The following is a 15,261-nucleotide window of genomic DNA, read 5'->3' as shown; positions in this document are numbered from 1 at the left end:
ATAGTTTTGCGGAAATATTTTTTTTTTAAATGTGAACTACATTAATGTGGTAAATGTAAATTTATTACTATTTTTTAATGCATCACACGCTTATAAGTAGAATACTTCAACAGAACGAGAACATTTATAGTTTGTAAATATTTAAAAAAACTAACTGCTGTAATGTTTTTGTTGTTGCACGTGAATCGAGCATGGTGGTATTTTCACAACGTTTCAATTTTTTATTGATTTTTGCATTATTTGTTACTGGCAGCAATTGCGCTCACATTTCAACTCCAGTTGTTTCACAAACAAAAATTAATTTCCATACATATATTCATGACATTTTATTACGTTATATGACAGATTATTTAACCTAGATTATGTTTTTGACATTTCATTTGAACTACACGGTAAAAATATCACAGCGACATAAAACTATGCTATGTCATATTTTCCATTCATTTCTTAGTACAATTTTTAGCAGGCAGGTCGTAATACAGAAAATTTTAAAATGTACGGCCTTGTGCTTGATAGTATGGCTGACTGTGTTAAAAGGTTGTATGGCGATGGGATATGGTGTAGCGTCGTGGGTTCTACAGATATTTCCAATACGATGTTTACAACGCATAAGGTAAAGTTTTAAGATGTTTTAAAATATTATTTACAGAAAGCTTGGTGGTTGTTTTATAACTATAAACTGATTTTCTTTAGATATACGACGAACAACTTATCCCAATGATAGCGAAGGCTATCAGCGAGCTGACTGGGAATTCAATTGAGGACGTTATGGAAGCTGCTGGAAAGCACTTTATTGTCTACATTGACGATATTCGGTAAGTATTTGAAAAAAATCATATAATGTAAGGTTTAAAAATGTGTTTGTTCTTTGATATAAGGTAAAAAAAATAGATCAGTTAGTTTTTTTATTAACAGAAACGACCGCATTTTGAAAGTACTTGGAAGAACATTCAAAGATTTTCTGAACGCACTTGACAGCATGCACGAATATTACAAGTTCAGTTATACTGACATTCAAGCGCCAAGGTAATTTAGAGTTTTCACAGTAAAATAGACTTTTAGATTTAAATTTCTACCTTCCAAACTTTTTGAATTGATTAAATAATGCCATAAGACGTAAGGACAAACCACAATGTTTTACATTTATACTGATACAGTTTCCAAGTTCGAAGAGAAGATGGTGATGGGTTAGAACTACATTACAGAAGTCGACGATCGTTTACAGGTTTTATGTATTACGTAAAGGGGTTGATTTGGGCCATTGCTACCAAGTTTTATAACATAGATGTCGGGATACAGATCGTTAAGCATGGCTTTACTGGTGATGTTATGCTAGCTATATACAGGTAAAGAGAACGCTGTTTGAAAAATCGCTGTTAATCGTCTTGGTAAATTTATAATATAAATTATGTTGGTTACAGATTGAGGTACCACAACGACGATTTTCTAAAGTTTCAGAAAATAGTTACTAAAAAACACGTCAACCGACGTAAAAACGGACTGGTCTTTCCAACTAATACCTTTCTAGAACTCTTTCCATATCACGTCGTTTTTGATGAACGGTAAGATTTTTAAAAAAATTGTAAATTAAATGTAAAATGAAAACTGATGGTTACAACCCAGAGTTAAGGCCTTACTTTATTCATTTGTATATTTTTTGTTTAAAATTGCAGTCTTAAGATATTAAACACTGGACATGGTCTTGACATTGTTGCTGGCAATTTGGAAGGCAAAAGATTGAACAAAACTTTCTTTCTAACAAGGCCTCTTGGATATGACTTAACATGGGATAGTGTAAGTACAAATCATTCAAAATATAACAAATATGCTTTTAGGTTGTACGAAAATCTACCGTGCCTTTGCTTTAGGTAAAATACGTTTTTGTTTTTTTGTGTGATTTAGGTGCATGTCCACAGAAACAATGTTTTTGAACTAACTTCAGTTAAATCGACTGCTCCACATAAACTAAACTCTTCAGTTAAACGTAAGTTAATTTAATAAAACAACTTAACTCTATATAATGGCAATGTAGAGGACAATTTTAGTGAATTAATGTTGTGTTGTGATTGCATTTAGTACAAGATTCATCAAACCAGCGAATGTCGAAAACTTATTTTATCAAACTAAGAGGTCAGATGATTCACATCGAGGACTGGCAATGCGTCGTCTTTCTTGCAACATTGAAGTACAGATTTTATAAACTTACATATGTTATAAATTTAGATTTTATTTGTCTGTTTAATTAGTATTTAGTTTTCTATGAATATGTTTTTCTTTGATTTTCATTTTCTTTACTAATACCTTGTAGAAATGAGGACCTAGAAAAGATGAACGACATGGGGTTGTTTATGAACGATTTCACTTTCCATGATTTAAGTAGAGATAATGTTTTACATGGACCACAACAAAATACTAAATACAAACTAGCACTAGATCTGGAACGGGTAAAAATTAGATTAAACATAATATCCCGTCGTGGCATATCTATCTTGTTTCCAAATATTCTATAACATACCTTGTATGCAAAACTTAAGAATAAAGAATTACTTAGATATCTTGAGTCTAAGTTTTACGTTTACATTTTTAGGGAAAAAATGCTCGACTTCAAGAAATCATCGACAACTTGAGAGAGGATCAAAGAAAGACGGATGACTTATTGTACAGTCGAATTCCAAAACAACTTGCCTCAAGTTTAAGACAAGGAAACACTTCGGTCAATTTGTGCGAGGTAAAAAACTAACTAAAAAATGTTTTAGTCCGAAAAATAACAATGTTAATTCCCAATTAAGTATCTTATGTAGGCAAATACTATTACCACTTATTATTCATAATAAAAAATACAAAAATATCACCCTTAGAATTGATAATAAATTGTAAAAATGACTAAACAAAGAAAGCAACCTTACATAAGTTTCCTTTGAGGTTTTATTACGTCTTATTATGTGACATGCAGGCTTTTCAAGAAGTAACTGTTTTGTTCAGTGACGTAGTTGGGTTCGGTGCAATCAGCAATCGAATTACTCCAAAGCAAACATTGACCATGATCAACAAAATTGTAAGACATCATCACAAACAATTTTTGATATATAATATATAACTAACCTAACATTCGTTAACATTATAAGATCTGCAGAAAATCGCCTTTAAAAACAATTATTTTAACCTACAGATTAGCATTTTTGATATTCTTTGCAACACATACAACACGTACAAAGTTGAGACAGTGGCCGACGGTTTCATGTGCGTCTCTGGTGCGCCATCTTACGACGAGTTACATGTAAAACACATGGCTGATATGGCGATCGCTATGCTGAATCGAATCAAAAACGTTAGAGACCCATCCACAGGGGCTGCCATTCAACTCCGTATTGGTAGGACTTTAAAAAAGTTTGTATTGTACAAATATCTAACCCAATACTAATGTTTACTCTTTGGTTAGGTGTTCATTGTGGCCCGGCTATTGCTGGCTTAGTAGGCCACAAAATTCCAAGATATTGTTTGTTTGGAGACACAGTGCATATTGCCTCCACTCTTGAAGCAACAGGAATGGTAACTCACTTTTTTTTAATTAACTTGTGATACTAGGATGAGATTTTGTAGCACACTTTGCCTCATCTCTAGACTTTACCACACGAGGTTCTGAATTTAGTTCTTAAAGATCCCGAGTCTTAGTAATGCGCTAAAAACTGTTTAACAAATAAAATCTCTTTTTTCAAATCATTTTAGACAAATCGAATACATATTAGTCGAGCCTGTGTTGAAAAACTTTCTCCCTACGACGAATATGGAATTGAGAAAAAGGAGGTGATTGCTATTAAGGGATGTCCTTCCATTGAAACATATTGGCTTGACAGTAAGATTTTTATGGTGTTATATTAAGTGGGTTAAATTCAGGTTATTTAAAATTATATTTTCTTCACAGGAAAACCCGAATTTAAGGATACAGAAAGCGATGAAACAGAGTAAGTTTCAATTTCTAAATTAAAATTAAATTTTATTTGTGTTTAATTTTATTGATTTAAAAAATGTTTATTTTTTAGAGCAAGTCAATCCAATATAGAGCAAGTCGACCAAGTTGGTAAGAAACTTTAAAAATAAACATAAAAAGTCGAAGTAATGTTAAGCGGTAACGCAAAATTATTAATTTTTTCTTTTTTATACTCTTAGAAACCACTTACAACCAAGAGTTTTTAAAGTCGATCAATTCGGTCCGCCTTACTCCTTACGAAGATCTAGGCATAGAGCATGAGCCAGAAGACAACTTGCTGGAGTTCGGAAAAAAAGTGTACATGAAAAACGAGGAAGACATGATGGTAATGATGATGGCAAATATGTCGGAAAACAACATCGAAAATATTGAAATTCTAAACAACAACGCCGAGTTAAGAGCCGAACTTGAGACCTTGAACGATCAGGAAAGCACGAATAAACAAATCCCTGATGATTTTATCGATAGGAATCCGACAGAACAAGACGATGTAGATGACCCAGTAGAGGTGATCTACAATGAGAGATCGACGAGGGAGCCGAATTATAGCGGGGATTTGCTACGCCCTCCCTCGCATCCGATAACTCATATTTTCAATGAAAAACAAGAATACAAAACAACTAACGAACCTGTGCTGGCGCTACCAGCCGCCACAAATGAGTTCGATGGAAAAGATAAAAAATCGTCGGGCGATCTTTGCCAACCTGCGACACCTACCGACACGCAACAAATGAAAACTTCCTCGACAAGTGTCGCTATTGCTGAAGAAGAAAGCGCGGCATCTACGCCGTATCATAATTTAATGCAAATCATCGGCCTCGAAACTCCAGCTCAGGTTATTTTAGATCAAAATAACACAATTCTTTCAGCTAAAAGAAAACCGTTCTGCGCCGCCAGCAAGGAGGTTAGTGGGAACATCGAAAAAATTCCAAAACAACCCAAACCGAACGAAAAAGCGTATATGGCATTCAGCAAACGACAAATTGCTGTGCAAGAAAACGAAGTTTGCCCCAAAAAACCCAAGCCCCACGTTCCGCCCCAGTCTTCCGTTTGTGCTCTGTTATAAAGTAACCCCAAGTTGACCCAACTAAATAAACATTCGGACTTAATCAAGTAGTTGTTTGATGTTTTATTTTTGTGTGTACCGTTTGGGTGTGTATTAGTAATGTAGTCAGTTTATTTTGATATTGATTTTGATTTCCACGAATTATTTCTCCCGTTGACAGTATGTAATTTATGATTTTACTGTCGATATTAGTTTTGTATTTTTATTGAACCTACTTGGTTTTATCGGGAATCTTAAAGTATTTTTCGTACTTTGTTTACTTACTGTGATGTTATTGTAAAAAGAAGCCAGAATTAATAATATTTTGTGCATATAGTAAAGGTTAATTATCATATTATGGAATTTAATTATTTCTGAAAAACTTTTGATTTTAAAATGTTTTTATTATCCAACTAATTTAAAATTTACTAGACCATTTTAATAACTAATTTGGTATTTGTACATCTACAAATAATGTAATTATATTCATTAATTGTGTAACATACAAAAATATATTTTTTTAAAGATTTTTTTTTGTATTGCTATTACTTTATTATTAAATGTCCAAATTACGAAACAACAACTATTATGTCTTATTATTATACCATGTTACCCAATCACCAAATGTTTACAAAAACAATCGCTTAAAGTAAAAGATAAATTGACCATATCGCTGAACCAGCCGTTTTCTGTTTGCTTAGCGCGTGATTAGATATATAAGTTTAGCGACCGCTTTATCAAAGGCAAATTACCTTTTTCCTTATGGAAAATGGCGTTTTACGAGTATGTATATATAAGAACAAACTTAAGCTTTTACAACTAATTTAATTATATAAGTTAAAAGTTTATCGTAAATTAGTTTTTTATTTTAACAGTTAAATAACATATGCGGTAATAATTTAGATCATAAGGACAAATAAACCAAATTTGTCTTCTTACTTTTGGGGTTCATATTAATAAAAGACACTTTTTATAGAACAGACTGATATATTACTAACGCTTTGGTTTTTGAAGAAAATCTATGATTTTTTAGATAAAAATTTAAAATAATATTTTTACAAACTAAACAAAATGCTCACAAAATCTTCTTCGACATCAACTTTGATCCGATCTGATTCCGGAATCGACATCGCAAGTGTGGATGGAGTAACTTTAAACAACTACAGGGACAGTCAACTGTCGATCTCGACTTCCGTAGACTCTTCGTCTTCTCCTACGTCATCTGATGACGTCACAGAGCCCGTGACGTGGTGGAGAAAAGTATGGCCGCCAAAGGGACCTGTTGCAAAATGGTTTACATGGTGTAAGTATGAGTTAAAATTCACAAATAATTACAAGTAGTTAAAAAATGTTTTTTGTGATATTTTTTTAGTGGTGGTTTTGGGCGTGTTTTTTGGTGCCCTATGGGCGTTGTCCCCCGATAAATTTAAACCGGGCGAAAGTGAATTCGGGCTTGTCGTCACCCTTTTACTTTGTTTTGCCGCGGAAGCTTTATTTGTTAAAATCCCAACCCCCGAAGGATTTCCATCGCTACCCCCTCTTTTAGGTGAGTTTGGGTAAATATTTAAGTGTTGTAATAACTTATGTAAAAAAAATTGTTATTTTTTAATTATTTTTTTTATTAAGCTTCGCTTTTAATGGGAATTGCGCTGAACAACTTGCCTCCTCCTTTAAATATCGCATCTTATATTTTTCCGCATGTAAGCCATATACTAAGAGAAATTGGTCTTGTGATTATTCTCACTGAAGCAGGTCTTGAGATCGATCCCGAGGTTCGGCAATTTTTTTTTAATTTTGCAATTAATTTTTTTACTCATAAAATTTTTTTTTAGAACTTTACGTGCTTCGTATGTTGCCTGTTTAACATACAGTGGACTTCTTAATTGTTATATAAGGTTAATTTATGATTTGCTGTTCAAATAATTTTATCATTACATAACTGCGATTGTTATCTTGCGAATATAACAAAGTCCATATCGAGTCTAAAAATACGACAACTATTATAACTATTGTTGATTTAGTTATCAAGTTATCTGAGATTTGTCTTTAAAAATCCATAACGGCAGTTATTTGTTTACAAAACACAATTACAGTCTTTAATGATAAATCATATATTATTGAATTAACATTTACATTATAGTAATTATAAAATTAACTTCTTTTTTGTAAAAAAAACTTTTTTAATGTTAGATTTTTACAACACCCAAGCTCATTGGTTCGATACTTACCGCATGCATTCAATAACGTGCTTTAAAAAAACCCCTTAAATGCAAGCAGTTGGTATCAGCTAACGTACCATTGGTTTTGCTAATACACTGATTCTATACGTTTAAGAATCTTAAAAAATTTGCAAACTCAATAAAATTTAACGGTTATCGAAACGGCAAAATTTGCAATTTTTTATTAACTTTGTAACATATTATTTCTAGGCAATGATGAAGGTAAAATGGGCAGTTTGTAGACTCGCATTTTTACCTTGTATCGGAGAAACAACAATTATCGGAATTCTCGCTCATTTTATTCTTGGTTTTCCGTTTATATGGAGTTTTATGATGGGGTAAATTAACTTAATTTCATAAGTCAATTTTTAAACTTACTTAGACCGTTTTTGATGTGCCAAAACAAGTGTTAAAAAAGTAACATAAAAATCTTGTTTGTATTTTATTTTATTATGTTTCTTCGAAAGTTTTCCTTTCTTATCAATGTACATATACGTCATTCAGAAGCTTCTTATTTACATAATATTAACATATTGATATACGGGGATCTATTATAGTTAGATTATCTTATTTTTTCCGGTAGGTCTGGACATGAAACAGTAAAAGTACTTTAGATTTTATGATTATCTTAAGGCTATAAGTAGGCGGTTAGATAATCGTTCTGGTACCAATATGTTGTTCAGATAACATAACCTGCCTTTAAATTAGGCGACCCTGGTTCGAACCCCGTCTACAGCAAGATATTTAAATATTGGCTATACTATGTAATTAAATCCATCTTTAAAAAAAACACTTTTATAAATTACCTAATATATAATGTTTAACTCTAGGTTTATGATTGCCGCGGTTTCTCCTGCAGTTGTGATTCCATCGTTAAGTTTGTTACAGGAAAAAGGATTGGGAGTTGCAAAAGGTATTCCTTCGCTGGTGATGGCGGCTTCGGGAATTGACGATGTACTAGCTATAGGTATAAATATTAGTATTTTTGTTTATACAGTATAGCCTTTTTAAAGTAAACTATCCTTTATGTAAATAGGCCGACTTAACAGCTTAAACATAGGGTAACGTTAGTTATCCCAACTTAAGTTGCCCAATTTTAAATGCCAAGTGGCTGGATAATTGTCACGCAATTAGCATTTGACTAAGCATAAAGCTATTTCGTTTAAACAACTTTACACAAGGGTGCTTCTGCCTAAAATCAGTAGGACAAACCCAATAACTATATGTATTAAAGTATTCAAACGACCACACCACCGTTAAAAAACATGGATACTTTCGTTACGTATAACGCATTTTACGTATATTCATATTTGTAAATGCATGTCTATTGTTAAAGTTTTAAAACTATAAAAAAATTAAACATTGTTATTTACTTTTTTAAAGCGGGTTTTACAATTCTACTTGGAATTGCGATGCCAAGCGGATTCGAGGAAGAAATTATTGGCAATATGGCAACCACATTCGGAGTCTCCTATTTAATGCACCCTCCTACAACAATAAGTCCTAATACAGCCACTGGTAACATGAACCACACTATAAGAACTTCCACCACAGCCCCTACATCACAAAGTAAGTATATCTGTATTTATTAGTAAATTGATTATCAATAAGTACTTCTCTTAATTTTTACTACTTGACTTTTACAACAATTAGGATTTTTTAATACTAATTTAATCATTCATGCTTTAAATACCAAACTTAGTATTAACAAAGTCAAAAAAGTGTCTAAAAGTATTTTTAATTTATTATATATATTCTGTCTTACCTATTATAAAAATTTCGATTATATTTTTCATGTTTTTGTAGCGATCACTGGTAACATGACCCACAGTATGAGCTCTCCAACCCCGGCCCCTACACCAGAAAGTAAGTATATCTAAAAGTCAAAAAAGTGTCCATAAATACTTTGAAGGCAGGTTACAAATTTTTTTTTTTTTCTTATTTTTTTTCGTGTTTTATAGCAAATGTTGGGATCGAAATCGCAGGAGCGCTTGTGGAGATTGTAATTGGAATTGTAACCGGTTTATTTTTGGGTTATTTCATTTCTATATTTCCTCACAGTCAAATGAAATACAAGGTTTACTATTTATTACTGTTCACCTTATAATAGCTACACAAAAAAACTATTTATTGTCTATTTAAGAACGTGTAAAATAAAATGCAGTCCCTAATAAAGTGCCGGTTCGTGTTTTTTTAGTAAAAAAATATTTGTTTTTTAGACATTTTGCCATGGATTTCTTCTACTTTCGTTGGGCATTTTATTCGTGTTTGGAACATCGGTTTGGGGAATCCCCGGAGCCGGGTCACTTTGCGCTTTGATTATGTCTTTTGTTGCTTCGATTCGTTGGGGAAAGGAAAAGGTAAATAACAGTGTCCACTTAAAGCTGTTGAAACAAACATTTGCACCAATAGGTTTACAGGGCAATGTACTCTTAGTAGATGACGCATATGTTTGGTATTTTTCCAGTTACATATTGATGACATTATTGATAATAAGATTGTTTGGTTTAATTTTATAGGAGCCTTTAGGCCATGCTTGGCAATATATGTGGAAAGTATTTCAACCTATTTTATTTGGCTTGACCGGGACTCTGGTTCGATTTGACGAAATGGACGGTAATATATGTTTTTAGTACTGAAGTTATCATATACTTAGTTATAATAAGTTTTTTGTATTTATATGTGAACATTGTGATTGGTAAAAATGTTAGTTGCGGAAGTTTTTATTAAATTAGTCATTTAAATGACGTCTTTTAATCATCGTTTTTTATTAGGCAAATATTTAATTAGTCGGGTCATTCTAAGGTTTGCTTAGTCCAAAAATCAGTTTTAAAAACATACTTTTTTGATGAATAAAAAAGTTTTTTTTTTTTTGCCACTTACCTTATTTATTTTGACCAATTCAAATAAATATGCTTACACTGACTTCTTATTGTAGAAATAGTTTTTAAACCGGACAATTGTTTGTTATAACATTCAAAACAAAATCACTAAATTGTTTTTCTAATTATAGGTGCGAAGGTCGGCCTTGGTCTCGCTGTTTTAAGCTGTGCAATTTTTGTTCGACTCGTGGTTAGTACCAGCGTTACATTCGGCCTGAACCTTAAGCTAAAGGAAAAACTCTTTATTTCCATAGCTTGGATTCCTAAAGGCACAGTTCAGGTTTGTATTGTTGTATATAATTCTTTTTACAGTATTCTAACAAGGCTCTCGCTTTTTGTGGCCTGTGTATACCAACAGCGTTTACTCAATATAACACTTTTTATATATAATTTAATATATCTAAAGAAGATTTTTACAACCCTTTTGTTACACAGGCTGCCCTTGGATCTGCAGCATTAGAACAAGCCAGACGAACTAATGGAACACCTGATGAAATATCGTGGGGCACACAGGTAAAAAAAGAAGATAATACTAAAATAGTTAACCACTAAAACATTATAAATGTTGTTAAAACATAACTATGTTTTTAGATACTTGTTTTAGCGGTTCTAATTACGCTTATTACGGCACCACTTGGGTCGTTTGGAATTAGCCTAGCTGGTCCACGTTTTCTGTCAGCTAATTCCAGAGCTCCGCTTACTGGTGAAGATAATCCCGGCTTTGGACGGCAAACGAGTTGCAGCAGCATTTTATCGACTGCCACAAGCAATGGTGATTTACAAAACTATTTTAGCGGTTTACCATTACCGCAGCATCACCACCATAATCATCATCACCATCATTTTCATGGGCTTGAACTGAAACTAAAAGATCCTGACCTAGACGAAATTCGGGAGGAAAGCGACTCGGAATCGAATCCAAACGAAGCTAGTGCCTGAATTTTATCAAATTCGAAAAATGTTGTTTTAGAACAATTTGTTGGCACAAGTGAGTTTAAAAACTGACTTAATTGTTATCAAGGCCAGGTTATTCAAAATGCGACGTCCTATGCTGTGCACAAAAATCAATTATTACAAATAATGCCAAAAACACCGTTTAAAAGTACAACAGCCTTTTTATACAACAGCACAACAGCTTTGTTATACAACAGCACAACGGCCTTATTTATGTCACCTGTATATTGTGCACTACTTCAAGAAAATCACTTACTTATTTTTAGTTAGTCAAGCTTTAATTATGGTTCGAAATCTTAGATTTCGAAACATATTGTTATTGTCAGTGTATTTATTATTGTTTTTATTCTTTCTAGTCAGAATTTTGAAAGACGATAACTTCTGTTCGTTAAAATTAAAAGTTCTAAATTTTCAGTATGGATGTTATTATCCTAATGTGTCGCAAACCTGCTATTAACGACATTTAATCAGTTAGTGTATGTTAAAATGTTTTAGAAGAGACGAGGCTCCTGTATAACTGAACTTCACAAAGCCGAAAAATGTTTTGTTCAAGTGTCGATTAAAAAAAAAATTGTTCCGTTATAAAAACCACGCTAATTACTGACTTAAGTTTCAGGCTCTTTTGTAAGATTGCTACAAATTAAAATATAATGTTACTTAAGCAGACATCAACAATTTTTGAGCATGAGTTCGCTTAAGAATATGTGTCGAATTCGTGCGTTGCAACAAAATTTAAATGTTTAAAAATATCCTTTATAATTTGTTTAGATTTCTAATATAGGTTATAGAAGCAAAACGTACATAGAACGCGTGAATTTACATATATGTATTACTCGCCACTGCCATCTAGCGGGAAGGAAAACTGATAAATTTTAGTGACTACAATCCATCAATTTTTTTATTTGAACACATTAGCAGAACTTAGACTAAAAATAGTTGTGTTAAATATATTTAAAGGGCAAATTTAAAATACAAAATGACAAAACCAATTTAAACATGGAATAAAGATCCAGTTGTTGGCACTATTAGAGTTTGCTTTTCAATTTACTATTTGTTTGTTGAAAAAAACTTCTAAACCCCAACCATTTTTACAACTAAAAATAAAAAAAAATAACTAAAATGAAGAAATCATAATATAAACAAATAAATAAAAAGAGTATTAATTTAAGTGGCTATGTTATGATACTTAGTAAATGTAAGTGTAAAAAATGTATACACTTGGTATTTTTAAATTTTAAAATAGATATCTACAAATTAAACAACTACCTTTAACAAATACACAAAAGCAAAATTTGTTTATATAGCTTTATTATTGCAACTTTTTATGTAAAACTTAGCTTGGCATGTTAAATAAATTTTAAACCTAATGATATTATTATTTACTAGGGATGGGCTGAAATCCAAATTACTCGGATTCGACGAGCCCGAGTATTTTGTCACGATACTCGGCCGAGTCCGAGTACTCGGTTATGACGTCATTTAAACGTATATAACTGTTCACGAGAATCTTTCCCGCATAATTTTAAAACTGCAAAATTTGCCAAAAAACACGTATTTATGGATTATAAAAGGTTTAACGTTGGCAAAACTACTTACCGCTGATAGCAATATCATTTTAAGTCCAAACGAAAATGTTTAAGTCTCAAATTTATTATGCGTAAAATTTAGTAAAAAAAGTGTAGTAAAAAGTGTATTAGTTGCGCAATTGTTGCTTAAATAACGTAATATAATTGAGAGTAGATTATAAATTATTAGAAAAAGGCAAACCTCGCGTTTTTTATGTTTAGTAAATCGTATACGATCTTAAATGACAAATTATTACTCGGCGTCCGAGTACTAAAAAATGCTCGACGAGCACGAGTATTAAAATATGCTTAATACTCGGGCCGAGTACTCGGACTCGGATTCGATTGGCCCATCCCTATTATTTACACATTATATTTTAAAAAGTCTTGTTTAAATTTTTGACCACATTTTGTTAAACATAATAACACTACTTGTTCTTAATAAAAAACGATCTTATTTTTAGTAAATGATGTACAACAACCAGGTTAATTTTTAAGAAGATAGCTTTAGTTGACTATTAGAAATTATAAAAATATTAAATTTATATACTTACTTATAAGTGAAATGAAAAATCACACTGTCAACCCTCATCCCTTAGCACAGAAAAAAGATTCACATTTTTCTTTAAAAGATTTCAGGTTTTAATTTGTGAAGTCCTAAAAAATTATAATTAAAATATTCATAAAAACAAAGTTGCCTACACACAGTAATATAAAACGTGTGGTCGATATATTATAAACCATACAAAATGTTTTAAAACTTAACATTTCTTTCATCTTGGCTTGGTCACATAATGGTCACCACCACAATTTAGCTACCTGTATGTTTAACAAAAAATAGTTTAATTAATTATTTGGCATATTTTATCAATAAAAATTTGCTTCATTACCATGGATTTCACATAAAACTCCTTGTTCCACTACCAAAGAAAGAACTCTGCAATTTATTAACTAGAGTTTCAAGTCATAAATATATATTTAAGGGGTATATTAAAAAAACAATTTAGGTAACAATGCGTTAGCATTGTATTTCTGTACATGGTTATTCAAAAAGCTTACGCTCATTGAGCTGTGCACTTTTTCGTTTATCCTCAATACTTAATTTTTTTAGGAATTTATAAAAACTTGCATACATTAAAATAATTAATAAAAAAGATATTTAAATTTATTAACAAAAAGGTAAATGATAAAATACTTTTAATAAAATGTTTTTTAAGATTAAAAAGTCATTTAAAATTTACGCAAATATCGTGACGTCTCGAATCTCGCTTTTCATTTTGAAATCGCATGAGCTAGGGCTTGAGCTCGATTAGGGTTAGGAAAACCAGGGTTAGGTTTTCCAATAAAATTAAATCAAGAATACAAACATTTGAATTTGGTATAGAAAGTTATGAAAACGCTTCGTTAAATAAAGTGCACTGCTTAATGAGCATTAGCTTTTTGAACAACCATTAACAGAAATACAATGCAAACACATTGTTAATACATTGTTCCTTAAATTATATCTTAATATACTTTTATGACTTATAAAACTATAGTTAATAAACTGCAGGGCTCATAACACTATTCCTTTATTTTTTTTGAAAAGGTGCTGTTTAATTTTCCTAAACACATTTTTCATTGGACTGATTAAATATCAAAATATATTGTTTAACTTCGACCTGGCCTTGAGTTTAATGTATTAATTTATGCATAGGAAAAACTTAATTTCTGGTGTATATAACTATATTAAGAATGTATATTTAGCATGATTTTTATGACAAATTTTACATAATTTTTTGTAAGTTATTTCGATGTTAATTGTTCCATTTTTGAGTTATTTTTCATGTTATCGACGAAGGTAAAAAGTGATTTTCCATGTTTTGGGACAAAGTTAAGTTAATTTTCATGTTAATTGTACCAGTTTTAAGTTATTTTTCATGTTTTAGGACACAAAGTTAAGTTATTGCCAAATTAATTAGACCAATTTTGAGTTATTTTCCATGTTAATTGGACCAGTTTTATTTGTTTTACTTTTAATGGGACAAAGTTAAGTTATTTCCATTTTATTTGGACTAATTTCAATTTTTTTTTTGTTATGGAACCAATGTTAAATTACTTTTATGATATGGGACAAAGTCTTGTTTTTTTCCGTATTAATGGAACTAATTTATTTCCCATGGTACGTGACAAAGTTTTAAGTTATTTTTTATGCTTATTGGACAAAGTTTCAAGTTATTTACCATGTTAATTGGACCAGTTTTAAGTTGTTTTATTTAATGTCATTGAACAAATTTTTTAATGGTATACATGGCAGAATAAGAGCCTGAGGTATAAGATGTTAAGTTGAAACACTACAATTTGTAAAACACAGTTACGATACACATAAGGCAAAGAGTAAAAACATTTATAATTTACATTGAAAAAATGATAAAGGTTATAAAAGAATAAAAATGACAATACAATAAACATGTAAGAAAGCACGGATAAATTCAAAAAAAAAATGCAAAAATACAATTTACTTGAGAATAAAAAATAATTAAACATATAATACAGTATAATAATCGAAGTAATGAAATAAATACATAAAAAGTTACAAAAAAAATTGCAATTCAATATACATGGTCAT

At 31.2% G+C, this 15,261-nt stretch overlaps 2 protein-coding genes across 2 annotated transcripts; both read left to right on the top strand.

The window, feature by feature from the left end:
* Nucleotides 1–493: 493 nt before the first annotated feature.
* On the top strand, nt 494–5,054 carry LOC145745995 (soluble guanylate cyclase gcy-31-like). Its single transcript, XM_082564172.1, has 17 exons — nt 494–613; nt 694–815; nt 916–1,026; nt 1,158–1,346; nt 1,422–1,562; nt 1,674–1,794; nt 1,903–1,984; nt 2,077–2,185; nt 2,309–2,444; nt 2,588–2,728; nt 2,954–3,055; nt 3,170–3,371; nt 3,440–3,549; nt 3,727–3,853; nt 3,923–3,962; nt 4,041–4,078; nt 4,168–5,054. The coding sequence occupies exons 1-17, from the start codon at nt 494–496 to the stop codon at nt 5,052–5,054; spliced, it is 2,778 nt and encodes a 925-aa protein (XP_082420298.1).
* Nucleotides 5,055–6,104: 1,050 nt separating this feature from the next.
* Nucleotides 6,105–11,073, top strand: LOC145745994 (sodium/hydrogen exchanger 9B2-like). Its single transcript, XM_082564171.1, has 13 exons — nt 6,105–6,336; nt 6,406–6,579; nt 6,660–6,805; nt 7,463–7,590; nt 8,083–8,219; nt 8,636–8,821; nt 9,059–9,118; nt 9,214–9,329; nt 9,472–9,612; nt 9,772–9,868; nt 10,266–10,414; nt 10,570–10,647; nt 10,726–11,073. Exons 1-13 carry the CDS (start codon nt 6,105–6,107, stop codon nt 11,071–11,073), a joined length of 1,992 nt encoding a protein of 663 aa, XP_082420297.1.
* The last annotated feature ends 4,188 nt before the right edge of the window (nt 11,074–15,261 follow it).

This window comes from Corella eumyota, chromosome 3 (genome assembly GCF_963082875.1).
Source record: "Corella eumyota chromosome 3, kaCorEumy4.1, whole genome shotgun sequence".
In the NCBI taxonomy this organism is placed as follows: domain Eukaryota; kingdom Metazoa; phylum Chordata; class Ascidiacea; order Phlebobranchia; family Corellidae; genus Corella; species Corella eumyota.
This window is presented reverse-complemented; position numbering and strand designations above follow the sequence as displayed.